We start from the raw sequence: 27890 nt of genomic DNA, 5'->3' as shown, positions 1-27890 counted from the left end.
TATTTAACACCACTTCTTATGTCGGCAGAAAACTACGCATGTTTGACAAAATGACAGAAAGGGAAAGATTTGCTCTGGGGTGGTTTTTGGGCCGATTTATTACTGTGAGTGAAATTGCTATGCGATTTTCTTTACAGTGAGATAGCTATGCAATTGTCTTTACAGTTTGCGATAACTCGTTCAAGATGTAGCGTTTCGTGATGGTGAATAAAGTTTTGTAGCGCAGTGCAAAAGGGGTCGATTTGTTTTTAGCAAAATCAAGCAGGTAGGCTTCCGGGAACTTTGAATTGGACGGGAGAAGCCTTCACCAATGCTATATTCGTGCCTTTTAGTTTGCAGCAATTCGAAAGAATAGCTTCCTTGGTCTTGAAAATTTTTAGTTTTACAACTATTGGGCGAAAGCGTCCACCTATGTGATGCCCTATTCACTGGACGCTATATTTGAAGGCGATGTTTAGAGCGCATGCTCCAAACGAGCTCACATTAAGAGGCTGCTAAGACCGGCAATCTTGATAATTTGCAATGCACGTTGCAAAAAAAGTGCTGAAGCTCGCCGTCAGCACGCGCTCAGCAGCAGTGCACACAGCTATGTCCGCCAGTGAATACTCCCTATGCACGTTTCCACTGTTCACAAAAATCACAGTCCACATGTGCTAAATCACAGAATCACAGTCCAGCCAGCGCTCGCTCGCCATAGACCCTTTCCTAAATTACCCAAGCTCAAGGAGCGTGCGCGAGTATAGTTAGACGTGCTGCGCGTTCTGCCTTCTGCACCAGTAACTGTTCTAAAGTAAAACTTTAAAACAAATGGCACTTTGCACGCGCGTTCATCAACGTCTGAACATGGTCGTTCACTTCAAATATTTATTACAGATAAGGTGAACACGTGCCACGCGTGTAGTACCTGCGTTCCCAGCGCTCTTTTTGATGCCTGGGTAATTTAGCGAAAGGCATATTTGTGGCCAGCCCGAAAGTTCGCGTGCATAACACACAAACGCAGCAATGAACGCGCCCTCATACGCTTTTATAGAAAGGTTCACCCTCAAGGTGCATTCCCACTGGCGTTTGAATTGCAACCGCGAAGCGGATCCGCTCGTTTTCATCATCGAACGCGCGTGAAAGTGTATACTAGAACATTAAGCAACCAGGTACGTAACCGCTTTGCGAATGCGGTTCAATCGCCAGTGTGGATGCGGCATTAAGGCTGATTCACACATTTGCAACGGTCGCTTTCGCATGTAACCGAAATGGCCGTAACGACTAAAACACCGGAAGAACCCTGACTCATGGATTGCTTCGCGAAGCTACCCTTTGCATCGCTTGCCATGCTGTGTACACCGAACACTTGTCCCGGTGATTTTGTCGTTACGGTCGTTTGGGTTGCATGCGAGCGCAACCAACGCAGATGTGTGAACCAGCCTTTAAGCTGAGACTGCAGCCAATGCCACAAACGCAAGAGCTCGGGGTCGCTGCTTTGAATCGTTCTTCCGCAGAACGAGCACTCGCGCTAGAAATGCATGTCTCAAAGCCAGGAGCACGGGTTAGCTCGCGCTTGTAGCTTTGGCTGCAGTCTCAGCTTGAGGGTGAACAAAGTGCCAGACGGTGCATTCTTTCTATTTTTTGGGGGATCTAAAGTCACCTGCAAGTGGTCAGAGCAGTTTTCAGTTACTCTTCCCTCTGACTGAGCAAAGGACTCAGATGGACCGGGATTAAGAAGACCATAAAATATAACTGTTGTGTCACGATCCTCGGCGTCGTCCACACGGGCGCCCATATGAAGAACAGTTAGTGCGGCTTCAGCGCGTGCAGCTTCGAGGTCAGTTCGTAAGGTCTCAAGAATTTGGTGTGACCCTTTAGATCGGCCATTCGCGTGCTCAAATCCGATATTCTTCCGTCCGTTGTTTGCAGTTAAAATTTGAGCTCTTGAACCTCAGCAATTAGCTTACACAGACCGGTAGAAAATTTTCATTAGCTGAGCGAGATCAACTTCAAGAGTGAGGGGTCCCGGGTTTGTTTCAACGTCGTCTGACAACAATAATATGGGACGAATGACTTCAGCACATTCAAGGACAATGAAAATGCCAAACTGCGGGCTCGGCAGCCGTACGAGAAACTATTTATTTGATTTTGATTTTTATAATACAGACTGGCACGATTTACTGAAGTGCATAGCGAGAACGAGCGAATTAGTGGACTGTAATTTAGCACAGCCACTGAGACCACAAAGCGTCGCTGGCGGCCGTCCCTGATGGCCATTGCTGTTTCATGGTCGGCAGGACTTGGGCTGTCGATGACGATGGGGTTTGTCACGCTGGGTTGAGGGTGCAACGATCCACTGGTGGCTCGTAATGTTGGGTGGCTCTGACAGATGCGATGACTCAGGTAGAGCGGATAGATGACGGACACCCAGATTGCGACACTAGATGTTGATGGGGGTGGTCCTTTCTTCGTGAGGCGTCGCGGAATCCCGGCAACTTCGCTGAAGTTGGCTGTGCAGAGAAAGGAAATATCCTGGCCAACTTTCAGGAGCACTTCCTCCACTATTTTTTTTTTAAACAAACTATCGAAATTCTAGTTGATCTGCGTTCTATGATACCCAGGAAATTACAGTCCACGAGAACATCGAGGTCTTTTGTCAAGAAAAGCAGAAATTGAGAATTACATGAATGTGGCCCATGAGATTCAGTGCAAAGCAATTTGTAGAGCCGTGGATTAGAAACTATACGCGTCCAAAAGTTTAATTACTGTTGCTGATATTTCGTGACTGTCGTCTAAAACTGTGCCCGGGGAACATTGCGATGTTTGTTGTCGCTCAGTTGAAATTCTCATTTTAGTGCATGAGCCTAGGCGTTGATGTCCAAGAAAGTTGGGGGTAAAAGCAAGCTTTTTTAATCAAAAAGGACAATTTCTGGACGCCTCGCGGACTCTCTCCGCGGTTCCTCGAGGTTAGGCTCGCCCACCTAGCTCAAGACAAGAACGCTGCCGCTAGGGCACCACAATCCTTAAATAGCCCGACATTCGCGCAGCTCTATTTTTAGCGAACAAAACGCTAGAGAAAAACGCTTGATGCTGACATCATTTTCCACTAACGCTATTCGTTAACTCCGAGATCACCTCGCGTTTGCTCTTCTCTTTCGTTGATCCTGACGTCAGGTGTCGAGTTCTGCTTCCTTGCCACACGAATGTGCATCGCTTCTATGGCGCTACTGCGGCGGGCACGCTCGGAAAGGGATTTCGATGCACCTGAATCCAACCGGTACTCGCATTTTCCACGGCTTGGGGGCATTCTTTACCTCCGAAAAAAAACTAATGAAAAGCGGTCGCGTCGAATTTTCCAGCGACCGAGCAGAAGGGCACACGTTCCCAAGTGGCATCCGAGAAGGCAGTTAGCAGTGTAGCGAACAGCACACGGGTGAAGACGGAGCCGAAGAATCTGCATTGCGAAACGAAGCGTATTAGTGGACTGTACAGTCACGGAGCTCACGACTGTCATACAAGTATGAAGCCTCAGATAGTGTATGGCTTTTGTATGATGTATTAGCAGTGCCATCGTGACTTTACACGCATAAAACGCAAGCCGCACTTTTTTTTTCTTTTTTATCATTTTTATTTAATTATGAACACGTGTGCGACCTGTATTTTGCCTATTTCGAAAACCAGGAACCTTTGAAAAAAAAATAAAAAAAATCTTTAGCACTCGAATATATCGAAAGTGTGCGAGACGGTGGTTAAACTGGTCCTTGTATCAGTTTAACTACTATCGCAAAATTTGATGCTGTCAGAATAAGTGAGCAGCCCGTGACTGAACTGTGTCAGGTTCGCAAACTACAAAGCGATTATAACGTCTCTTAGATTGGGGTAAATATTGCAGATGCTCACGAGCGCACCTGTCGACGTTGCAGCTTCTTGTTGACGCGTAATGACTTTTAATCCCTTAGCAATAGAACGCTCGTTTTGACGAAAGCCCGGTGGTGTGTTTCGTTTGTCAGTTGTCGCATGCGACGCTCCCATTGATCCGAAGCGCTGACGTGAGCACGCGCCAACTTCTCCTTCTCTCCCCGGCGCTGACAAATTGACAGACACTGCCGGGTTTTCGTCGGAACGAGCCCTTTCTTTTTCGGCAAATTCGCGGGCACAACTGGCGCGGAGCCAGAGAGGAGGAGGCGCAGCGCGACACCTCCTAGATAATAAAGCCGAAGCGCTGAATGAGATGACTGAACCAGAGAAAACCAATGCTGGACACAGATTGGAAACGAGTGCTGCGTCAGCAGTTTGCTTTGAACCAACTTTGAGTCGAACGTTGACGCAATCGTAGTGTCCCTTCCATGATGATACCATCTCATTCATCACTACGGCTTTGTTATCAGGGAGGTGTTGCGCCGCGGCGCGACGGAATGCGGCCGTGCTCAGTTGCCGCTCTGCCGTCGCCGGTTGTTCTTCGCCCTGGGTTCCGTAGTAGCGGTGCGGCGGCTGTGATGTGTGTATGTAGTTAAAACGATGGATGCGGTTCCCTCCACGAGTGATATGGATGTGGTTCTTTCGCGGTTTCCCGGAGTAGTACGGTTGTGATTCTTTACACGCGTGATATGGATGACCGTATCCAAGGGCGTCGACGTACTCTGACAGGCAGAGTACAAAAAAAAAAAAAAAGGGGGGGACTAAACAAATTACAGAAATATCTATTGGTGGATTCTTGGGGAATGCGTTAGTATAACCTTTGGGAAACGCTAACATTGACCCCGCAAAACCAAAAAGAGGCAGCAAAAATAGAGGAAGCAAAAGAGAAAGCCAAAAGAAAAAAGTGAAGGGGTCAGCGTTAGCGTTTCCCAAAGGGGGACATGTGTGGCGTTTCGAAGTGTCATGCTAACGCATTTTTACAGCGATAGTACAGCGATAGCTGCTTGTGGAACACTTCGCGGTTTTGCGCCGTCGACCACGTTCCGTATCGACGGGAGCCATTTTCGGCACTCCGCCGAAACATTCCACGGGCCGCTGATAACAAGATAACGAGCAAGCAATATAACATGCATGGTCAGTAAAACAGTTTCCGTCGGACAATCTGGCAGTGCACTGAGATAGGGGCCCATCTGACCCAAAATTAGCACAAACAACAATTCTCGGGAGATACGCAGATAAAACTGCCTTGGAAATTTACGATGCATTCTGTATCAGAAAGCAAGGGCAAATCAAGTGCGTTAGTTCCCCGTCAATGTACCTGACGGATACATAGTTTGATTTCCTAAACGAATAGCCAGAAATACAATTATGATAATTTAAGAATAGCTTTATTTACCATACAAATATGGTGGGAGCTGAGGATAAAGCTTTCCATGCAGCTTGACTGGTTCTCAGCCCCCTCACAGGTACACAACGGTTGCAAAAGCATGGAATTATTAGTCTGTGTTTGTTTTGAAAAACCTTTATCTGAGAGTGCACCTCGTCTAGTCTACTTCCTTGTCTCTGTTTATTCGGCGCTTTTCGTTTAGCACGTGTGACTGTTCGTACCGTAGTGACGTACGAAAACACGCTCCCTTCTCACGCAGACATCTGGAATTCTCTCTACTTAATACACCCCCATTGGCTCCAAAACGCTATGGAGTTTTCGTCCGCTGTGTTACTCGGTTTTTGTAACACGAACCGCCTATGCGGACTGTTTGGTGCGCGCTCGCACCTTTGCCGTTCATTCAATCCATCTGCTCCGAAATGACACCTTAGCGGCTACGACGTCACACCTCAGCTGTCACTGTGTGTCACCTAACGGGTTGCGTAAGTGTTTTTTTTTTCCCTCTCTATCAGTACCCCACGCTACTCGAGCTGCGAAAATTGGAAATGAATAAAATTGGGCAAGATAAATCTCAATAGACATAAAAATCAAATTTCCATGTGAAAAACAAAAAAAAAAGCGAATTAAAAAACGTTTATACTCTATATAAAAACAAAAATAACACGTAAAAAGTGGTAGAATGTTTGTTCAGTAGTTAGTATGCAGTCTTCCGTCGAGCGATCTCGCTCAAACGTGTAGGGCCTCAAGGTTTGAATTCTCTCTTTTTCAACTTTCGGTGTCATCCAAAAAGAATAAAACAGACTCGAACGATCGTTCAGTCCTAGGTGTTGGAGTGGTTACTTTTGATGTACGAGGCCTCCGGTTTATGTTTGAAAGATAAGGTGAAAATAATTATGCGGCTTCCACTTTTCCAGTGCACATTAGAAAGCAATTTAGAGAAATGATGGAAAATATAATTTTAAACTGCTATTTGCTTGCTGGATTTGTCATTTACGAATGAACTTGTGGCTATCACTTTTGTTTCTGAAGTGCTCTAAGCCTTTAGCAGAGTACAGAAGATTGTTATATAAAATTGCTTCCTTTTTCATATGTTCTACGTACGTCCGATAATCCGAAAGTTTAATTAAACTGTTTAATAAAAAAGAAATATTCCGCAGCAGTTTCTTAGGAAATTAAAAATTTGACGAGCATTATTCGATATTTTTATTGCCAATTATTTGGTTGAATAGTACTACATGACTAAGATAGTTTTTCCTACATGCTACCGAACACTTGCAATGTTAATTAGAAAGTGATAGTGTGAGAAATGATTGTATATAAGTTTCAACAGACACGTAGAAAACACCTTATATTGAAGGTGGTCGTCGCGGATCGCTCATGCTGGTTGGGTGGTCTCGTGTGCTGCTTCACATTTTGTTTTCCACTTGATAAATAGCAGCCTATTCAGGTATAAACGCGCTATCCACGTACTGCTTGAGGCCGACACGCTAAGCAGTCTACGCTGTAATTCTTGCTTTATTTTATCTCGCTTCTATGCCTAATAAACGTCCAGATAATATGCGCCGAAGGGCGCTTTTTGTTCGCGCTGCCTGACGAAAACGTTCCTGGCAAACATGAAAGGAGCTTACAGCTGAGCGTTAAAGGGAATTCCATTCGGGATGTTTATTCGCCGAAATTATGGAGTCGAAAATTTCTCGCGCGCGTTTTCATCGCCCCCCCCCCCCCCCCCCCCCATTTTTTTAACGACGGACACGGGAGCGGTGTTTGAAAACGCCTTTTCCGGGCTGCGAAGTGGATGGAATGTGCCCTGCACGTAAGTCCCATCTGTCGTGACGCGTCTTATGGGCAGTGGAAAACGTGATAGCGAAGCAGCCTCCGCCCGTCTCTTTCTCGACAGTGCCTTAAAGCCGAGATCACTGCCCCGCTCTCCTTTGTGTTCGGCGAATCTCATCCAAGGGATCACGCTCGGCGGAAGGAGCAAGAAATGGAGGGGTGAAGCCGAGCAACGCAGTGATTTGGCGATAAGCGCGTCGGAGCTGCCGAGGCGGCGACATCCTGAGCTTCCTTTTCGAAGAGGCAGCCGCGCCCGAGGCCCCTCGAGGAACAAAAGTGAAGGGCCAATAAGGAACACCGGGACAGGTAAATGAAGCCTGTCCTTGGGGCGGATTAAACGTGCCGTCCGAAGCCCGGAGACGCACGAACACACGCAGAGCGGTCGGTGTATAGAGAAGAGTGAAGCAACAAGATCCGACCCTCGAAGGCTCGATGACGCGCTGCTCAAAATTTCCGGGGGTTAGTTTTCGTTTTTGTGCATTTTTTGTTTCGTTTCTTCGCGCTCCATTTGTTGCGTGGAGCGGCGAGACGACAAATGGGACGGCGCCCGGCGGATCGGGGTGGCGCAGAAGGACGCCGGGGCGCCTCGTGGGCCGACGTTCTCTCTGCCCGACCGACGTGGAATCCCCAGGCGCGTAGGTTCGATCCGACTTGGCCGGAGGCTGGGATTCGAACGGTCGCTTTGGCGTGCGTGTCCCCGTACTGATTCTGGAGTACGCTAGGAACTCTCCCGGCACTACGACACCCCCGCTCCCCCCCCAACCCGCCCCCTTTTCTCATCGGCGCCAATCAATATACGGGGCTGACTGTTGACTGTAGACTGGCCGAGAGTTTCCCCCCTTCTGTTCATTTGCCGCCCGTTCCCGCCGCTCTTCGGATTGGGTTGGGAGGGAGGAGGTGGGATCAGCGGAATCCAAGTGTATTGGGAAGCTAGCTTTCCTCTCCGTTTTCTACCCAAGTTTCGACGCTTGAGTCCGTACCCCGTGTTTATTTGCTTGTCTGGGAGGGAGTCGTGGGTCGGAGAACGGAGAGGGTTGTGAACTGCAGCGAGTTCTGCTAGTCTGGCTCCCTAGTTTGGTATTAAAAGTAAAAGTTAAAAACAAAAGATTGGTCTCGCGCACGTAATGTTACGGTAAAATACAGCTCTAGACGTGTATCGCACCTGTGTCGCTCCGGATGCCCAGAAAGCGTTGTTTCTATGCTGTGCTATTTCTTATTTCTTTTTTTTTATAAAAGAGAGGGGGGGGGGGGGGATTTGAGGACGAGTTTTAAGCGTGCACTTATTTCCGTGGTTGTAAACGTTTCTGTGTGATTTTTGGTTAATATGACTCTGATGTGAGTGCAGCGCCATTTGTGCCTAAGTGCGTCCTGATTCCCTCCCTCCTAGCAGCGCACTAGGAAATTAAGAGGAAAGTTTTTGGGCTATAGCGAAGATACGGAAGAGCAAGTCTCAGTTAAGAAGAAAGTTAAGGCCACAGAAAGAGATTGGTGGCTAGAGGGAATGCAGACAAAGACGGCTCTGGAAAGCTATAGATTAAACAAAAGAGTTATTGCCAAAGAAAGCATTTATGACAATTCTAGGGGAAGCTCATTGCTGTTTGAGGCAAGAACGGGTGTTCTGCGAACCAGAACATACAGAGTGAAGTACCAGGAAATTGATACAGTGTGCACTGCTTGTGGAGAGGAGGACGAGACGGCTGATCACTTGATACTCTACTGTAAAGGGCTTCACCCTATGCCTACCGAAGACAACATAGATTTAATAAAGTCATTGGGTTTTAGAGACAGCGAAGGGAGAGTGGATTTCAAGACTGTAGAGATTACTAAGCAAAGATTAAGTGAATGGTGGCAGAAATCGAGAGAAAACTAGGTATTTTCTTATCCACTGATAGCAAGGGGGTTTCATAGCCTCACTTTCTTTGCACTGCGGAGTGAATATAGATTTCACATTTAAATATTCTAAGCTTAAATGGTAAAACAAAATGGCTAGGTGGCGTAAGCTACCGCCCGATCCAAAGGGCTCAGCCGTATTCATCCATCCATCCATCCATGCTACATTCTGCTCCGTCACTGATAACCCAGGCTGCTTTGTTGGGTGAGTCCGTATGGTGGGCGATGTGCGTACTATAAACTTTAAGTTAATAATTCTAATAGAATGGTACTGAACATTTTTACTAAGGATAGACAAACTTTAGAAGAGGAAAAATTATTCCAGTGTTTGAAGTATGGGCGGGATGGCCAGGTCACTTTGGAGCGCGCTTCTCCCATGTCACAGGCGCTCGACAGGAAAGCGACATTCGCAGAGCAGAAAATCTGCTCTGCGTGATTCGCATGGTTGGCGCAGCTTCCTCGAAGCCCACGGTGGGTGCCTTTTATTGCGTACTGCACGTTGTACGCTATCTCACAAGGTGCACGCAGCAGTGCTATCGAAGGAACGGGCTTGCGAGTGTAGCTGTGCAGCATGCTTTAGGTTCGAGTCTGTGTCTCCCATAGCGCTGCACAGTGCTCTTGAGGCGCAGTAGAATCATGCATTGCTTGTCTTGTCGTACCTACCTCTCGAGAAGCAGGGGAAAACGATTCTAGTAGTCTGTCTCTTTTCTTTATCGGAGTGAGATTCAGGCTGATAGCAACCGCACGTAGCCACGAAAGAGCCGCGTCTCAACGTCGAAGGAAAACTGCTTTTAAGCGGGGATTTTTTCGACAGCTGCTTCTGATATTTCATTAATAGAGAGCATGCGCGATCTCGCATATCATCTACGGCTGGCGGCTTCTTGCTCTTCTGCTCCCCCGCAGCGCAGCGAGTTGTGGGGGGAAAATGACTGGCTTTAGACCGGAAGGGTACGCACGCGTGTGTGTCGGGTAGGGAACTGTGCGTTTTATGTTTTACGTGTTGTGTGTTATGTGCCGACTCATTTTTCTACTGAAAAATAAAACAAGAGAACTGTAAAAGTTATACATCTATATAGGGAGCGTTGGAGTATCCTGACACACCGCGTGTGTCATAGTTAATGTTTTTCGTGTGAATTCAACTGTGGGATTTAGCGAAGGAATTTCCCAGCTCTGTTTACTTGGTATGGTGCAACTGTGTTGCACTTTTTATTTTTACGTAAACTCCATAATTTACTTACCACCCGTATGTATATGTAACACTGTCTGAGGACACAGCCAATAATCGAATGCATGTTTTTATAAAATTCACTTCATCAGTTTACTCGTGCGATTCACTGGCTCTTACTTAGGAAGGGCTTTAAAGCTTTCAGCTGTGTTTTTTTTATCTAAATTTTTTTTTACTGTCGCAGCGCTAATTTAGTATAGCTGGTAAAAGTAGGCACATATGCAAAATGGTAAAAGAGAAGATTTTGAAACTAATCCAAAATTTCATCAGATAATACTATAAATGCTGTGCATGTCTAAAACGTATAACCTGTACAAAACATTTGATTTGATGCTCAAAGCGAATTTGTTCATAAATTATTCCAGAATTACGTTTATTTAGTGTTTCCTTTTCCATTCTTAAAATTTTGAAATTACTATTCACGTATGACTATTTGATGCCCTTCAACCTTCGATATTTAGCCGGAAATATATATGGCAAGTTTAAAAAGGGGGTGTAATGTATTGGGAATTTAATCAAAGGGAAGTGTTACACTCAGGTCATATAATTTATGTTTGTGTTTTGACGGTACAATTAATAAATAACCTCGTGTTTTGTGGGGTGAAACAACTTGTCTGCGATTTATTCCCATTATACTACTTGGGTGACGGGGCGGGAGCATAGAAACAAAACAATATTATATATATAATTTTTTGCACGAACAACTGCAAGAAGCCTAGGAGCTGGTTCAGTGCATTTTTTTTATGGGAAAATCTTCAGTCGCGTAAGTTATGTACTTATGATCCTATTATTTTTTACTTAGTTTATTTGAAAAACAAAAATACCATAAGTTGTTTGTCTCGCGTCTTTAAATCTTACTGAGCTTTAGGCTTTGCAAACATCGACCTTTTGCTAACACACACACACACACACAAAAAGTAGTAATAAAATCTGCCACCGCGACCTCGCATTTGTTACAGTGTTCCCCGTTGCGCGAGGACGCGCACAGTGCGACCCTTTTCCGAACCTACAGCGCGTAATCGTTGAACATCTGTTTAGAATAAAGAGGACCTGCTCTATACAGCACTGAAAGGACCAACTCAAAGCCGCGAATCCATGTATATATATATTTTTTATTAATCGGCAGAGATTCGGCTAAGCGCCCATCTGTCGATCCAAAGCCCTCGTCGTTGCGAATGCTCTGGCACGCTGTGATAAATGAAGGGACATTGCGATGCCCGATGCAGTCTCGTCGAGCTGCGTGTTTTTGTTGGGCCGTCCGGAGACAAGCATATGGGGCGGGTTCTCGCTAATGACGCCTAGACATTCCAGTCGCCGGAAGGCGCCTGCGGACTGTAATGAAATATGCTCACTTCGGCAAAAAGGAGAGAGAGAGAGAGAGAAAACGGAGCGGGAAGATTCGAATGGTACGCGCGCACAAAGGGGCCATGTCAGTTATCTAATCGAAAGCTCTTGTGTGGATTTCACTTAGCGGTCCGAAATTTCCCGACACGATAAGAAAGACCCCTGCGGCTAGTTATCGAGAGAGGCCATTGATTAACCGCTCTGGTCGATTTGTGGCTGGCTGCTAATACCAGCGACCAGAGTGACCCTCCTCCACGCCCTCGCTTTTTCCTGCCCGCGTTTTGTTTTTCGCTTCGTTCGTTCGGCTTTGACAACCGGGCTTGCTCCTTCTTTTTTGCCCCGATTCGTTCGCCGCCTTCCCCGTCGCTCTCTCCCTCCTTCCCCAAAAGCCGCCTTTTTTTGCCTTTTTACCTGCCGCCATCCTTGCGTGTTTTGTTAACATTCGAAGCAGCGACAGGCAGCTCATTAATTACGCTATGACAGGAATTTTGAAGTGCCTCGACTCAACGTACCTGCGCGACGGGTTGGGGTATTTTTATCTGCACTTTGTACGCTTACCTTAATAAACCGAAGAGACGGCTAGTTTTGTTAAAATCGGAAATGCAGTTGGCCACGCCTGGGTATATATTGGACATGAAGCTTGGGCTAGAAGGGGGGGGGGGGGGGGGGGGAGAACATCATTCTTCCCCTCTAAATCCACCCCAAATCGTAGGATGTTGTGTTCTAGGAATTTATTTTTAATTGAACTGTAAACGCGTTTTTTTTTATTTGTCGGAGTTGACTTTTGTTAAATTTGAAGTACTGTGAAATTCGTTGTTTATGGGAATTAAAAATTGTATGGTCATCAATTTTCCATACTTACGAATAAAAACATAATATACTCACTCAAAAGTGTCACGATATAGGGAAAGGCCATTATAATTGAATACATATTTATAAAACAGAAATATGCGGGATCATAAAAAACGCTGCCTTCTCTTCTTTGTTAAAATCCCGAATGGTGCACACGATGTGCACACCGTCCAACAGAGAGCTCCTGGCCGGGGCCATTTTCAGGGCTAGTTCGTATGGCTCGCTTTTCAAAGTGACGTACACGCGCGTGCTAGGCTGTGGAGATGGTAAGCAGGACAGTAGATTTGTAAATATTTGAATGGTGTAAATACTCTAAACCGGAACAGTAGCGAGCGGAATAATATGATTAGACTGACCTCTGTAACAACCAAAGAATGCATCCCTAATTAGATTTTTTTTTATCGGACTTTGGCGTTGAAGCAGGGACCCTTGTCAATCTTCCGAGGTTAGAAACTTTGAGAATAGAGTAGAAGTGCTGTCCACACGCGTTATGCTCCGGCTTCAAGTCCCCCCGACTTCGAGAAGATACCACGTCGTCGGCTCCTCGACATCGGCTTCATGCGGAAGCGGAGGAAGCGAATCTCGCTGCTGATTGAGCGAGACGAAATCGTTGTTCTTTCGATTTTCTACCTCAACGAGAGTTGGGTAATGACAGGACACGATGACGACTCCGTTTCATGACGCCTTCATGCGGGATTGGACGGGGCCTTCACTACTAATCTACCCTACCGCGTGACTAATTGCGACGACGATACGTGGCAAGGGTGTTTCTCAGATGAAGAAATACTAGTTTGAAGGCGTCATTTCAGTGAGCGTCCTCTATTTATTTACTCGACACAAAGCAGAGGGCGTCCAGTAACGCGGCTTGGCAGTGGCGGCGTCAAATGAGAGCACGACGTACGCAGCGTACCGCTTTGATGGTTCTCACCGCAGTATTTTCATGCTACCTCGAAGAAACCATTGATAACAAGAGCTGATAACGCAACGTAACATTAGGTAAGAATTAGCGGAAAATGCACGAAAAAAAAAAAAAAGAGCGGCCCGCGTCAAGTGATGCGCAATGGATGCTCCACCACGCACACTGCACCCTTCCTTAAGGCTCTGTTATACTCCGACGTAACGCGTGCGCGCGCGCGAGCGCGTCACAGCGACGTCACGTCGGCGAAAACCCGACGCTCTATACTCCGGCGTCGTGGCGTAACCGACGCGACCGGCGGCGTTCGACGCAGCCTGACCACCTCGACGCCAAAATGGAGCATGCCGTATTCCGCGCCGGCCGCGCCGGCGACGCCGGACCAGGATGCATCACGCGCTGGCTCCCGGCAGCCCTCGGACGGGAAGCGCGGCGAATACGAGCAATAGCAGACGACGGGAGCACTTCGTGTGGCGCCATGTTCGAAGAATCGGACTCGGTCGGGGGTCGAGAAGCTGATCGAGGGAATTCGTCCTCACCTGTGTTTCTACGACACGAGGAACACAGGTGAGGACGACACGAGACCGTGCGCTTGTCAAAGATGTAGGGTATAAACATTTACCACCTACGCTTGCGGCACAGGCGGTGCACCAACAGTGCAAGCGCGAGTTTTCGTCGGGCAAGGTACGTCCACGCCATCGCTCGAACTTGGCGCTCAAGAAGCGCGAGAATTCTCGTCTGCTATTCGAAGCGAAAAGGAACCGGAAATGGCGCACTCTCGCAGGAAACGCGTCCTCGTAGCCAGATTCTGCGCATGCGCCGCGCTGGCGACCCACCGACGCGCGCCGCGGGAGTCGCCAGGGCCGCCGGAGTATAGAGAGGTCGAATTTTTAACGCGCGCGGCGTGACCGACGTGACGTAGCCGACTTCGGCCAGCGTTCGCTTGCGCGCGCGTTACGTCGGAGTATAACAGAGCCTTTAGTGACAACGCCGCTGGATTCCCGCGTCTTAGCGCAGAAACTACCGCGAATGAACGCGGATACAATGAAGATTTTGCGAAACGTTAACCCGGGTACGTGAAAATCAGAAAACAAGCTGCGGAACGTTATGCGCATCAAACAATCTTAAGTTCCTATACTCCTTTTCACCTGGACCCCAGCGGCCACTACTAGCCATTCCAGCCAATCCACCGCCGTGAATGTATATATGGCTTGTCTTTGAACCCCACGGATCGATCACGTGGCACTGACACGGCATTGAAATTGGTTTTGATGGCTTGTCGTCCGCGCTTCATCGCAAGGTGGAACAGAGCACTCTGCCATGTTGAACGACGGTAAGTGAACGCGATTGGCTGGCGAAGTTATATAAATCCCTTTGAGGGACACGCGTCACTGCATTCTTAACCTCCTCTCACCGACTATGGAGTGGTCTCCTTTTAGGACCACTGCTGACCCGAGTCTCTTTACCGAGACTAACGGGAAGCGTTCCGAGCTTTGCCACCATCATCTCGCGTATCAGAGTCCTCCCGAAATGAAGGGAGTGTTAGGGGCGAGTGGGCGTTACAATTTTACGTGAAAACACATAACCCCTAAGTACAAGGAACGTCTCGATTCTCTCGCTTAGCCCGTCCCCTCTGCCCCGTCGCCTGCCTCACCCCTCTCCTCTCGTGCCAGCTGCGTCACCTCCGAAATGGCACACACTCTCTCCTCTTCTGTCCATAAGCTATAGCGTCTGGACAGAGCAGGCGCGAAGAAAGAGACATCGCTGCCGGCCGTCCCTTAAATCAAGGGCGGTGAACTTGCGACGCAAAAGAGAACAAACAAAAAAAGTGGACGCTCGGCTCGACACTTTGCCTCCCTCGCTCGCCGAGCCTGGTTGTCGTCCGAAAGGAAAGCCATCCGTTGTGCGAGCCGCGTCCAGCTGAGGAAAAGTGAGCCCGCGGGCTACCATCGATTCGTCCCGGAGATCGGGTTAGCCCGGAGGAATGCGAAACACGTTGGTCTGTGTCGGCGGCTTCGAGTCGGGGGGGAAGAGGAGGCGTCGCGGCGGCTCGTCGCTCGCTTATTGTCGTGATTAATGGGGCGAGCAACACGACACCTGCCGCGTCCGCCGGGATGACCGATCCCCGAGGCCCCCAGCAGCAGGAGCCAGTTCACGCGGCGGACGCCTCCGAGTCGACCGCCGAGGGCTTAGCAGTCTGTGGGCCTCTCCGCTATTGCCAGAACGAAAAAGAAAAGCGGCGAGCGACGGTTACACGAGTTTGTCGCGCGGTGCGCCCGGCGACCGAAAAGCTACCGTTCGGATTATTGAAGAGCGGATCTTCGGGAAAGAGGCGCGCCTGATTTTAAGAGCTCATGTTGAGTTCTCCGGGCTTCGGCCGCTACTGCTGAGCCCTCGGAGCTCCGTTTTGATGCACTTTCCTTCCCGGTAAAAAGGGGGCTTTCTCTGCAGAGGACGCGCACGTTTGTGTCACTGAGCCGTTAATGTTTCAAAGTGTCTGACGGTTGTGGCCTCCGCCTTTGTTATTCCAGAGTTGCTTATTTTGCGTCGCACCGAGAGATGGTTGGATATTCGAGTTATTTTTTCTTTCTTCTATCCACTCTACGAGAAAAAAAAAAATTAAATGAACAGAAGAGTTTTTTGAATTCCATAACCAGAAACGTCTCGCGGATTTAAGTTGTCGGTTTGTTTTTTATTTCTTGCATCGTTGTTTTATTTGAGAGTCTGCCGATAAGCGCGGGCATTATACGTGTGTATTTCCCCGCACTTCAATATGAACTGCAGCAAGCGTGAGCTGCTTTGAACACGCTTTGGCTGTACAAGCGTCGTTGTCCCCGTGGTTCGCTAAGTCACTGTAACGGAATCTTAACAGTTTAAAAGTACGCCATGTCTTCCATGTCTTCAAAATAGTAACCGAAGTTCAATACCCTCATGATTCCAAACCCCGAGATGACGTTTGGTGCAAAATATCATAAAATTGTTCCTATGCGATCGAGCACCGCAATCTCGCTCTTTTCCTTCGAATTTTCAACCACGTTGATTCACCTTCGGGAACAATAGACACGCGTTTTTTTTTTCTTTTTTAAGATCGTATCGTAAGATATCCTGCTCACGAAGAAAGTTTTGCGAGCATTTGAGAACGCTCGAAAGCCGTGAAGTGTTGCAAACTGAGCATGTTCCCAAACACCACTTGGACGATCGAACTAGAAATACCACACGAGGACTCAAACCCACCCTGAAATGACAGGTTGTTTACGTCTGATGCTTTAATGTTTTCATGTACATACTTTTCCGGAACTGACAGGGACAGAAAGAATGGCCACTCCTTCCAATAGGAAGAAGAGGCTATTCCATTTCGCGTTTTTTTTTTCTTGTTCTTTCAACACCTCCATGCATACAAACGTGGAAATATTGTGGAACGATGCAATTTTGTGTTTTCAAGAGACGTTCCCCTATTTTATTCTCTCGGTTTCTGCCGGGATGCTTCAACCTGGCGCGTGAAAAAGGGGACAGAACGCGCTCGCGTCTGCACGTCAGGTGAAGTGGACGAACTGAGGAAGAAATGTTTGAGGCGCATAGAGGAACTCCAGCGAGGAAACCGATTTCCAAAAAAGGAAGGTCACTTCAGCGGGGCACCTCCTCTTCGCTTTGTTGTTGTCAGCGAAGGCCCGAAAGGATCACGGAGGCTGCTCCCGATCTTTCACGTTTCGCCCGGCACATCGACGAAAACGACGCGCCATCGCATAAATACGTGCTGAAAAAAAAAAAGAATATATATATATATATATATATATATATATATATATATATATATATATATATATATATATATATATATATATATATATATTTCACGAATTGTTTTTTCTTAGGCCAATAAAGGTTTCTTTTATTTTTCAACCGGCGTGTTGGTGACTGCAGTTTAAGTTAACTGAATTACGTTCGCGGTAACTGCTCTTATTGGGGTCTTTTAGCAAACCGTTACCGTGTTCCGCGCTCTGCATTACTGGAGCCTTTGAAGCATGCTTTTAAGCAGGCCCGCCACGGTCACGGTATCGCCCGGGCGCGCGCTTAAAATCATGCGTCATAGGCTCCCGGTATAGTGCCGTACGCGGAACACGGTAACGGTTTGCTAAATCTCCATATTACAGCCTTCTTTTTCAGTTACCGTCATTCTTAGCCACTTAATTCATATATCCGGCAAGCGATACAAAAATTAAATAAAATAACCAGCAAAACTTTACAACTTGGAACAAATAATTAATAAGGCCTGCGCCCCCCCCCCCCCCCCCCCCCCTTTCGTGACGTCATCACTAGCCCCACTAGGTCTGGTCTAGTGGGACTAGTCCTACTAGACCAGGGATGACCAGAGCGACATGAGGTTAGAGCTGCAAACAAAACTACAAAAGTTCAGAGAGCCGCAGAAAAAAATAAAAAAAAAAAGTGGTGGGGGCGGCTACTTTGGACAAGGAGCGATCTGGAGGTAACAGTCCTTTCCAAAGAAGACAAGTATAATTCACGACAACACCTAATAGCACCAAACAGCAAAACGTTTCTTCAACCGCAAAAAAAAAAAAAAATAATAATAATGCATAGTTTGCTAGTTAGCAGCCACTGCCCCTGACGCCCGGTATGCGTATACGGTTCGAAATTCTTTCTAGTACAATAAAGAAAAACAGGGTCACTGGACACACCTACGTTTCAAAAAGCTCAATGTGCACGTTGTTTAGTAAAAAAATGTCAAGACTGTGAATTTTTTTTTTTCCTGAATGCTAGAACTTGTTTTATTTTGGAGACACGGGAGGGGAAGGGGGGCACGCTTACCAGAGAGCTGCGAGCCACGCTTGAACCTGCGAAGAGCCGCAGTTTGGTCACCCCTGCACTAGACAGAAACCACCGACACGGACAAACCTCAGGATCGGCCAGCACGCACGCGAACGTATATTTGGCAGACTTGAAACAGGATTCGGCAGTATCGCTACTTCTGGTATTTACATTTCTGTATCGCGATACCATTTTTCAATTAGTATCTGTATTTCAGTATCGGAATAAAGTTTCGGTGTATTCCTGGTATCGCGTTATAATCTCGGGCCAACGAATCTCATTACAATGTTCGAGAAATCGGTGACCCCCACACAAAAGCTCAGTAGATTGTTTCCTTCCTTCTTACGTGCTTCAGAGGAGTAGAAAGTACAGTATATGGGGCCTTCAGGTTTTGTTACCTAGGAGACCAAGATTCGTTTCGAACATTATGGCCCCGACATTGGTGAGTCCCTTCTCTATTTTCCGAAGATAACTTATGTCTTATGCGGTGCTTCAGTTCGGCAACTATTTTTTGTAAAATCAAAATGTTGAAGGCACTCTGAGTACGAGCTTTACAACTGTACATTGCACGCCCAGCCCCATTTACTAGGGCAGGCGTAATTTTTCTTCTTTCATATCATCAGATAAAACAACATCATTTCATTCCAAGGCGGCATTTTGAAGTTACTGCAGAAAAGGAACCAAAGCTACCGACATGATACTAGATGATGCTGACGTTTCAGGGATATTTGGGTAGGTGGTAAACAAATTTAGAGGTTCATGTGATATTGCTTCGAAGGCGTGCAATATATCTAAAGGAGAACTGCACTGCATTCTGGATGGAAAGTACTTCCGACATACTGAAGACTCGCTTAGTTCCCAGAGCTTTATGTATAGCGGAAAACGATAATTTTATGCGAAAATTATTTCGGGCTCGAGAACCTCCAAGTATAACATAAATCTTTACCTCACGGTTAGTATGATTTTTTGTTTTCACTAATGGAGTCGTTTTTTGCCTCAGAAGTAGAAAGCCTGTCAACGAAGCCTACTTTTTACCACCTCCAAGTGAGGTCTTTATATACATAGAAACCAAAAAAACAATATTTGCATTGTTTGAAACTTCCCCACTGTGAAGTCGGGCTTCGTTGGTTTTAATATAAGCCCGCGTTCGTTGACACTTGTGGAACGCTTAATCTCGGTCGCTATCATGACTCTTGGCCTAAATCGGGAGCGGCTCACCGACGAGCTATCTAAAAAGCTACTTCTCATAAAATGTAGCCGCGTGTAGCAACAAAGTCGCACGTTTACTTTTGTCTTGTATTGCTTGCATATGAAAAGATAAAATATGTAGCATAAAAGTTGTTTCATTTTTGTTTTACGAAAAAATAACTTTTTGCCGCTAATACAAGCGTTCACACCACAGAATATTTAAAAATAAATGTATGTGAGTATTACTGCTCCGGTAAAATGTATTCCTCTATTTGCACTTCCAAATACTTTTCTATTCTTTAAATGTATTTCTGATACGTATCGCGATACTTTTGTACATATATATTTTGGTATCATATTTAGCTGTCTACGTCATGGATCCTAGTATTAGTATTTCCAACTACATTCTAGTGTATCTCTGCCGAACCCTGGCTTGAAATCACTGCAGCCTACTTCACGAGCACCGAGAAATTTCGAGCCTGCCCAAGGTACCTCCTCGTGCAAGCCGCACGTGCTTGAGGCTTGACAGTGTCGGTTGTTTTTGTTTGTTGCTTTATGCCCGTGTCCCACTAGAGCGACAGACAGAAACAAAAGACAGCGACAAGCCTGAAACCCATACAGCATGCTTGCGATAATACCTTTGGCACGCGTTTAGTCGTTCGGTGCTCTTGAAGTAAGCACGAGCGACTGCCTGCCAAAGATACCATCGCATGCATGATGCTCGTGTTTGAGCATAGCCTCCTTTGTTCTACAAAGCCTCTCAAATCGTGAAAGACTCTAGTTTGAGGCTTGTCGCTGTCGTTTGTTTCTGTCTGTCGCTCCAGTGGGACACGGGCATTAGGCGACTCAGTAATTCGTAGTAAAACAAGAACATCTTCCAAGGCGTGGCAAGAACAAAGCAATGTTGCACCGCCCACCATTCAAGATGGCGACGACCACGTTGAAGAAATATTTAGACTCGATTTTTGAAAGCTATATGTTGTCATCGACTACTGAACACTTCGAATGTACTGTACGTTTTTTGTATGCTTATTTTTATATTTTCGGTTCGTCCTGTCAATTTTCCGAAATCTTTAGTATTTTATCTTGATTTACGTTACATCCCAATGTCCCTTTTGGTGTTTTCCTACATTGGGGAAAAAATATCATAGTGCTTATTGCTGGGATTCGCCGTACACGGGTTCTGAGTAAAACTGAGCCTGTGGGTCCTGTTTCTAAACGGTGCATCAAATCTTTGAATGAACACGCCAACTAATCTATAATTTGTCTTTCATGGACAATGCTTGAATATCAGAAATTACTGCTTTACTGTGTGGAGGACTGCGTTTCGAAGTTTATTGTTCCTTCTTTGGTATTTTCCTAAAGTCACATTTAGAAGCAGAATTCCGACGAAACATTTACGTAACTACCTCACCATGGCAACACATTTAATACCCTCTCAATAAAAAAAAAAAGAAAATGTAAATGAACAATTTCCGATGAATTAATTGTATTCAATCTATTCATTTAATACCCCGTCCTATCACACTGTAGCATTGAAGTGTTACTAGAAGAGTTGTAAAAGCTGTGCCTTTTCTCTCGACTCAATGACGGTCACTTAAATGAACGCATAAGCAATGCGAGTGCTCTCTTCAGCCTGCAAAGGTGACAGTAATGCAGTAATGTTGTTGTTTTTTGTTCTTTTTTCAGGAGTAGTTGATTTAAGTAGCACGTTATGTTTTCTGTGGTCGTGGTGACCGATTGCTCGACTACGGAAAGGACTGTAAGGCAGAAACCTGTGTCATGCTCTCTTGTAGAGGACGACAGTGCAGTAAGTCGCGCAAAGAGCTTTAGGCGTCACATTGATCGCCGCATATGTCCAATGTGTACAGGTATCCTGGGAACGGCTTTCGGCGAAGACGGCCACGGCCGCTGCCTCCGATGGGCCAGGGAGTTCGCCCGGAACCAGCATGCCGAGACCTCGCCGTCCGAACCCAAGCTCGGGGGAACATGGGTCTCTCAAGGGTACGTACTCTTAAGAACTCGCTTTCTCTCGCGGCCTTGTCTGTACGACACCCGTGGAGAGAGTATCTGGTGTTCGTCATTAGCCGTTACGTGTAATCTGTATTCATTTGTAATCACGTAACGTCATTAGCCGTTACGTGTAATCTGTATTCTTTTCATTTGAGATATGTGGCGGCGTTACGTGGAGCCAGTGAATATTAATGATTAATCCTCAAAATACCTGGCGCCTTTAGGGTGCGGATGAAATCCTAAAGCCCGATAAATTAGCTGTTTTTTTTTTTAAAAATACACGATTAAATGGGAAATTGGTAAACGCAGAACCGGCGAAACGGCGACACGCGTGCGTTGTGTTGCATTCCCTACGGGGATTTCGCCGTGCGCGATCTTCCTTTTTCCAGATCAATATAATATTCGTTTTACGTCGTTTTTGTCTCGGCGAGTCGGGGCAGAACGGTAATGGTCGGAGGCGCACCGTAATGGCAAGAACCCAGTGAAAACAAGCCCTCCGCGCGACGATCGACGCCAACCCGGCGAACCCGAAAGCGAGTCTCGACTGGAGACGACGTCGCCGAGACTGCACAGATGCGTCATCGCCGGCAACTTGGCTCGAACACACTTTCCTATTGGGCTCATAGTCGCTCCCGTGATTGATGACGCTGGCGCCAGGGGAACCGAGGGTCTCCCATTTTAACGGCCGTCCCCCGATGTATATCGACGCGCCGAGCGAGCGCTTGCCGACCCGCATTGTGATAGGGAGCGGCAGCCGGCTGCGTTTTGCACGAGCGTCCTTTTCTGTCAGTGGAACGAGTCAGACATACTTGGCTCTTCTCTTGCGCCTTAATGAGCCGAAAAGGGGACGCCCTAGCTCCTTCTAGGGAAACCCCTGACGACCCGCTGTGGTCTTCCGAGGCCACTTTCGCCACGTTTGGTCCCTGGGGTCGCTGGGGAGGGAGAAAGGCGCGCGTACCCGGCGACCTGTCTGTCCCACGCGCTCAGAAAGTATGTGCGTGTTCGTGAGCGTGTAAAATAGTGCGTGCGTGCAGGGATTGCGGGGGTGGGGGGTCACAAATGACGCGTGCCACAGCGTGCCCTAATAAGGGAAGCGGAGTCGCGGGAGAAAGTTTGAGGAGTCTTGCATCTAATGTAGGATTGATGACCCTGTATTAAAGAGCGTCGGCTTCTCCCTCGGTAAGCCTTCTCGCTTTGGTGGTGGAGCGACACGGCGAAAATTGCCGCCAGATGACTAAGTAAGGCGCGGAACTCGCAACTAGTGCGAGGCGCGGAACTCGGGCGCCTTGAAACGCGTTTGCAGGAATTGGAAAATAATGTCTGGGCGAAGGATGAATCTTCGAGAAACGAAGAGAGTAACGCCACGGGAAAAAAAGGGGGTGAGGGGATACGTGGAATGAACACTATGTGTCTTCGTAATTGAATCTGTTTTTCATTACGTCTTTCATCGTGTTATCAGTCAACGCGCTCAATGTCTGACGTCCAAAGCGAGCTTATTTGGATGAAGCTTTTTGCGCCCGCGTGTATAATTAAAATCTTGGGCTCCGTTTGGGCGCACAGCCTTAGGTACTCTCACGTACGATATGAAAGGGGACGCTCGAGTTGGAATCTTTCGAGTAAACTCAAATTCGTATGGTCCGCGATAATGCTGCAGTTCGCGTTATCTGTGACCTATACTATAACTAGAGCTTCGGATTCAAAGTATTTATGGAAGAACACCGATCAGGCGTGTCCAAATTATTATTTTGACAGATCGATGTGCCAACATAAGGCACAGAAAATCAACTCGACTGTTCAACTGTTACGGATATGTTTGAGGCGTGTTGCACTTGGTGTTGGCAGTAACATCTTACAAGTAACGGCGTTACAGGTAACGCGTTACATTTTATGTAACTTAGTAACGTATTTGTTACATTTTCAAAACAGTAACGTGTAAAGTGCTTGCGTTACTTATTTTAAGTAACGGATAACGTAGTTACGTGACTCGTTACACATTCTTCCCAACACTTCAAAAAATCGCTATGACGGTGTTCGCCCTGTTTCGGTACGTGTTCTATTATTGCTGAACCAATCATAAACAAAAAAAGGCCCAGTGAGTTGCGCTTTTGACGCTGTCTGATTGGTCCCATTAGCTCGTAGCATCGGCTGCGTCTGGATTTAAAGGCCGACGACCAGACTCAAGATTCTGCAAGGCAGAATATCCTCCTCACCATGGGGAAGAAGGAAACAGGCAACGGTAGACAGGGTGGAAGGGGGAAGAGGAGGAAGTGGGGGAAAAGTGGAAAGAGCGAACTGGTCGTCGGTATTTAGGCTGAAATGATCCAGGATGTCTTCGATTTGGCCTGTCTTTTCCCCACGCAAAAAGTCAGTCTCACTTTAGAAAAACCCCAACGCTCGCGCCGTTTGTCCCAGTGTAAAAAAACGCTGTCGAAAAAAAAAAAAAAACGCTGTTACCGTTTATTTATAAATAAAAAGTAACGCAAAAGTAGCGGACGTCACTTTTTATCTGTAACGGTAACGGTCACGCGTTCTTATTTTTTTTTGTAACGTAGGTCGGTAACGCGTTCCTTTATTTTGCAACTAACGAGTAACGTATTTCAATACCTTTTCTCTGTAACGCCCACAACACTGGTTGTACTACAGAGCTGATATGCACTTAGATAAAGGCCACAGGCGAAGCTGCGCTTCAAGAAACATCATACATGCAACGAGACAGGTTCAGGCAACCAAATAAAAAGAATATATCTAATTCCTTGCGTTCGATCTATTAAAAAAGAAAATCGCGTGTTTTTCCGCATTGCCATTTTTTTTTCTTAACATCTGTTTGGTGTTAAAGGTCGCTACCGTTCGAAATAGCCACCGATAGACGTGAACTCCGTTTCAGTAAAAGTTTTATACACTATTTGAGATACTAAATTATAGCTGGCAATTGGCACAGGGGATCACCGAAGGATTAGCACACGCATGATTTCATAAACTGACATCTCCACGCGCATTTTCCTTGATGAACAAAAACACCGTATCGGCTCTTTTAATCGTACGCTGCTCTGTTTTCTTTGTCTACATGAAGCTTGAGGCCAATATCCCTCGAACACTCCATAGAGTCAGCACAACTGTGTAAACACGTGTCTTCTTAGATTCACTGCTTTCTACGGCGATTGCGGATGAAGACCATACATTGACACCACTGACACCGAGCACATATGGGGCTAGGAGCGCGACCCTATAGTTGTGAAACTACTTCTACAGCACAGTAGTCTCTTGTAACATAAAAACCCCAGAAAGGGACTCCGCCTCCAAATTCTCCGAGGTAAATGGCGTCGCTACAATACCCTGTACCAACGTACCATCCTTCAGGGCCGGTTTGCTCATCTCGCGGCTGCGTCCGCGGTTGCGGCCAAGGGGGATTTTTATGCTACGTGACCAGCTCCATAGGAACATGGAAGTACCTAGCGTGCCTGCCTAATGACAGAGAAATCCGTGTCGCCTCCAGCGCAAAAGTTGAATTTTGCTCGCAGAAACTGACCGCAGAGGCTTGCAATTCGAGTCCAATTAACCGCAGCCTTATACTTTAAAGGCGGCAAGTAAACTTACGGCCGAAAAAGTCAATATGAGCCGCAAAAAAAAAAAAAAAAAAAATGACGCGAGACAAGAGCAGGGGCGTTACATTTATATATCTGCGCCAGCGCCGCTAATCGCCGTCGAATAGGAACATAGCCGCGAGACTTTTCATCGCGGCGTGAAAGTTTTGGGTTCAAATCGCACCATATCTCAACTTTTTTTTTTCTTTCTTTTTAATTTTTGGGTTGACAGAACTACAGTGTGTTATAGTACTAAATATGCTCCTGGTGGACTTGAACGTACCAAGCGTCTTGTATATTTAGAAACACGTGAAATTGTAGCGGCTAGGGAAAGGATGCTCGTTTCAGCCTCGTTTGTAGACAAGTCATACCGATGCTGTTGTCTTGGCTTCCTTTCAAAGGAGAACGGGAACGAAATTTTAGGGCTCCTTTTATTGCTTAGGTATATACCACGTCGCATCAGCATCTGAACAACACCAGTCTCTCGTTTGTAAACGCAAAAAAAAAAAAAGTAATGTTAAAACGAATAAAATGATTTCCCACTTGCACCTGGTGATTGGGGGGCCGAAGCTTTGTTGTGGGATCGTGACGTGTTGCACCTCCCACAGTGGCGCCATCCTCGGCAGTAAACCGTACTCATAGAGATACCCTAGCCGTAAACGCAACCGCGAAGAGTCAAGGTAAAGCACGTAAAATTGGCGAGTTGGCCAGTTGGCCACGCTGAATAGGTGGCTCGCGCTTGCTCGCGCGGCGTGCGATTGTTTAGTGCCGACCAGTTGTTCCGGTGTTTGGGCTGCAGCAACAGCGTGCTGAACTCCGAGACGCCGACACACGGTTTTACGAACGATAGGGAACTCCGAAGCTCGTGAATCCGTCTCCCGCGTCCGTCGTCTTTTATCTGGGCGCCGGTGAAAACCGATCGCTTATACGGTGACCACTTTCGTGATAAGGACTATAAAATGCGACCCACTGTCATGTCCTCAGGAGTCTGGGTCTTCTTACCAAGATTATTTGATCGCTACTAGGGGTTGTGCCGAATATTTTTTCCAAGAAAAGATTAATAACAGAGCTCAGCGATCCGCACGAAAAGCGAAACAAACTGGTAAGTTAGCACGCTGTTAATAAAACACATAGTAGCGCACACCTCCAGGTCGGCAAATCATGATTGAATGCGAGGCATTTCTTGGCGACCCTGACCCTCTTCAGATTTTGTCGGGCGAACGGTCGGTCTGTCGGATGGTTCGCACGGTTCTATAGCCCGAATCGCCTGTCGGTCACCATGTGCGAGAGTGACTACTCGTCCCTGGCATACATCTTCCGAGTCCCTTTGGTAGTCGAAATCCTCGTCGCTCTCGAGCTCATAGATCATGACGGAACGCACCGCGGACTACAGGGGCCGAAATGAATACGCCACGACGGTCGTCGTGCACCTGTGCAGTCCTCCACCACTCCAAAACGCGAGGTTGTAACACGCAAAAGCCACTGCGTGACGGCGCTCGCGCTCATAATTACGCCGCCAGACTTTGGCTGTGCTGAGGAGCCTGATGTCACGATTGCGACGAAGTTCCCATAACCCATCGCATGCCTCGATGACCGATTTCGAAGCGCTCGCTAGAATCAGACACTTGAAAGGAAAAATATACCTAGCCATCCGCTCAAAATGCGAACGTGCGATTGTCATTCACGGAAATCATAGGTCATATTTCACCCATTTCAGAAAGGTTTCCGTATATTTTCATTTTCGTTCTGTACCCCCTTAATGAACATAATGGAACGATTGTATTAGCGCATCAACTTAGGTTCGTCTTTTTTTTTCGGTGTGTGGATTCAACAGGTGGGACAAACAATAAGAACAGTGCACGGCGCAGTCATGCAGTGGATGATTTGTAAAAAGGATCACGGTTAAAAAGTAGGACACACGCCCAAAATATAAATTTATATAAAAAAAACAGAAAAAATGCACTGTGCCGCAATTTACACCCGCAACTTTCATGCCGTGATGACGAGACCCCGCTTTGTTTCCACTCGACTACATCAGAGGGCGGAAGCTGCGTCCCTGGCACTGATATATAAATGTAACGCCACTGTTTTTGTCTCGCATAATTTTTCTTTTATTTCGGCTCATATTGACCTTCACCGGCCGAAACTTTACCTGTTGCTCCTAAAGTGTAAGGCTGTGGTTAATTGGACTCAAATTGCAAGCCTCTGCGGTCAGTTTCCGCGAGCAAAATTCAAATTTTGCGCTGAAGGCGACACGGATTTCTCTGCCATTAGGCAAGGACGCTAGGTACTTCCATCTCCCCATATAGCTGGCCACGTGTCATAAATATCCCTCTTGGCCGCAACCGCGGCCGCGGCCGCGAGATGAGCAAGCCGGCCCTGTCGTTGCAACAAGAAAGCACCATATTTGTCAGCCCCTTTTTTTAAGACTGGCACCCACAAAAATATGCCCCCCCCCCCTCCCCGCAACCCGCACACTATGTAATGCCCAATGCACTTCGGCGCATTGGATATTCAGCGACACTTCGTATTTTGTGGAAGAGATCAAATGCTTCCTAAAGCCGGGGTCACAATGTTCGTATACATCATACAAAAGACAGTCTGCATACAGATTCGAATGCGAGTCACCGCGAGATCCGTGCTTCGAATGCCGCGTGGCAATGAGTTCAAGGAGGAAACTTGGCACGCGGCATCCGAACCACGGATTTTGCGGTGACTCGAGTTTGCAGACGCTCTCTGGTATGATGTATGAGCAGTGTGGCCCCGGCTTAAGTCTTTACGTCACATAAAGTGTTGGCGGTAACGCGTTACTTCTTTTTCGACCGTAGTAACGTACTCGCTTACGTTACTTATTTGGATTACCGGTAACGTAGTTACGTTACGCGTTACATCTTCTCAGAACTTAAAAAAAAATTACACTTCAATATTTTTCGTATTTCTAGG

The 27890-nt window shown here is 46.9% G+C and overlaps 1 protein-coding gene across 1 annotated transcript in view; it reads left to right on the top strand.

Annotated features, from left to right (window-relative positions):
- LOC115310083 (protein APCDD1) overlaps positions 1-27890 on the top strand; it is a 207899-nt gene that overhangs the window by 22277 nt on the left and 157732 nt on the right. The window contains exon 2 of the mRNA XM_040220428.2: positions 21225-21357. Coding sequence (XP_040076362.2) covers positions 21225-21357 — 133 coding nt within the window. The remainder of the gene's footprint in view (positions 1-21224; positions 21358-27890) is intronic.

The sequence above is a fragment of the Ixodes scapularis genome, unplaced genomic scaffold (assembly GCF_016920785.2).
Source record: "Ixodes scapularis isolate PalLabHiFi unplaced genomic scaffold, ASM1692078v2 PGA_scaffold9__187_contigs__length_104089568, whole genome shotgun sequence".
Taxonomy (NCBI): Eukaryota; Metazoa; Arthropoda; class Arachnida; order Ixodida; family Ixodidae; genus Ixodes; species Ixodes scapularis.
Note: the sequence above shows the minus strand (reverse complement) of the source record. Positions and strands in the feature narration are given on the sequence as shown.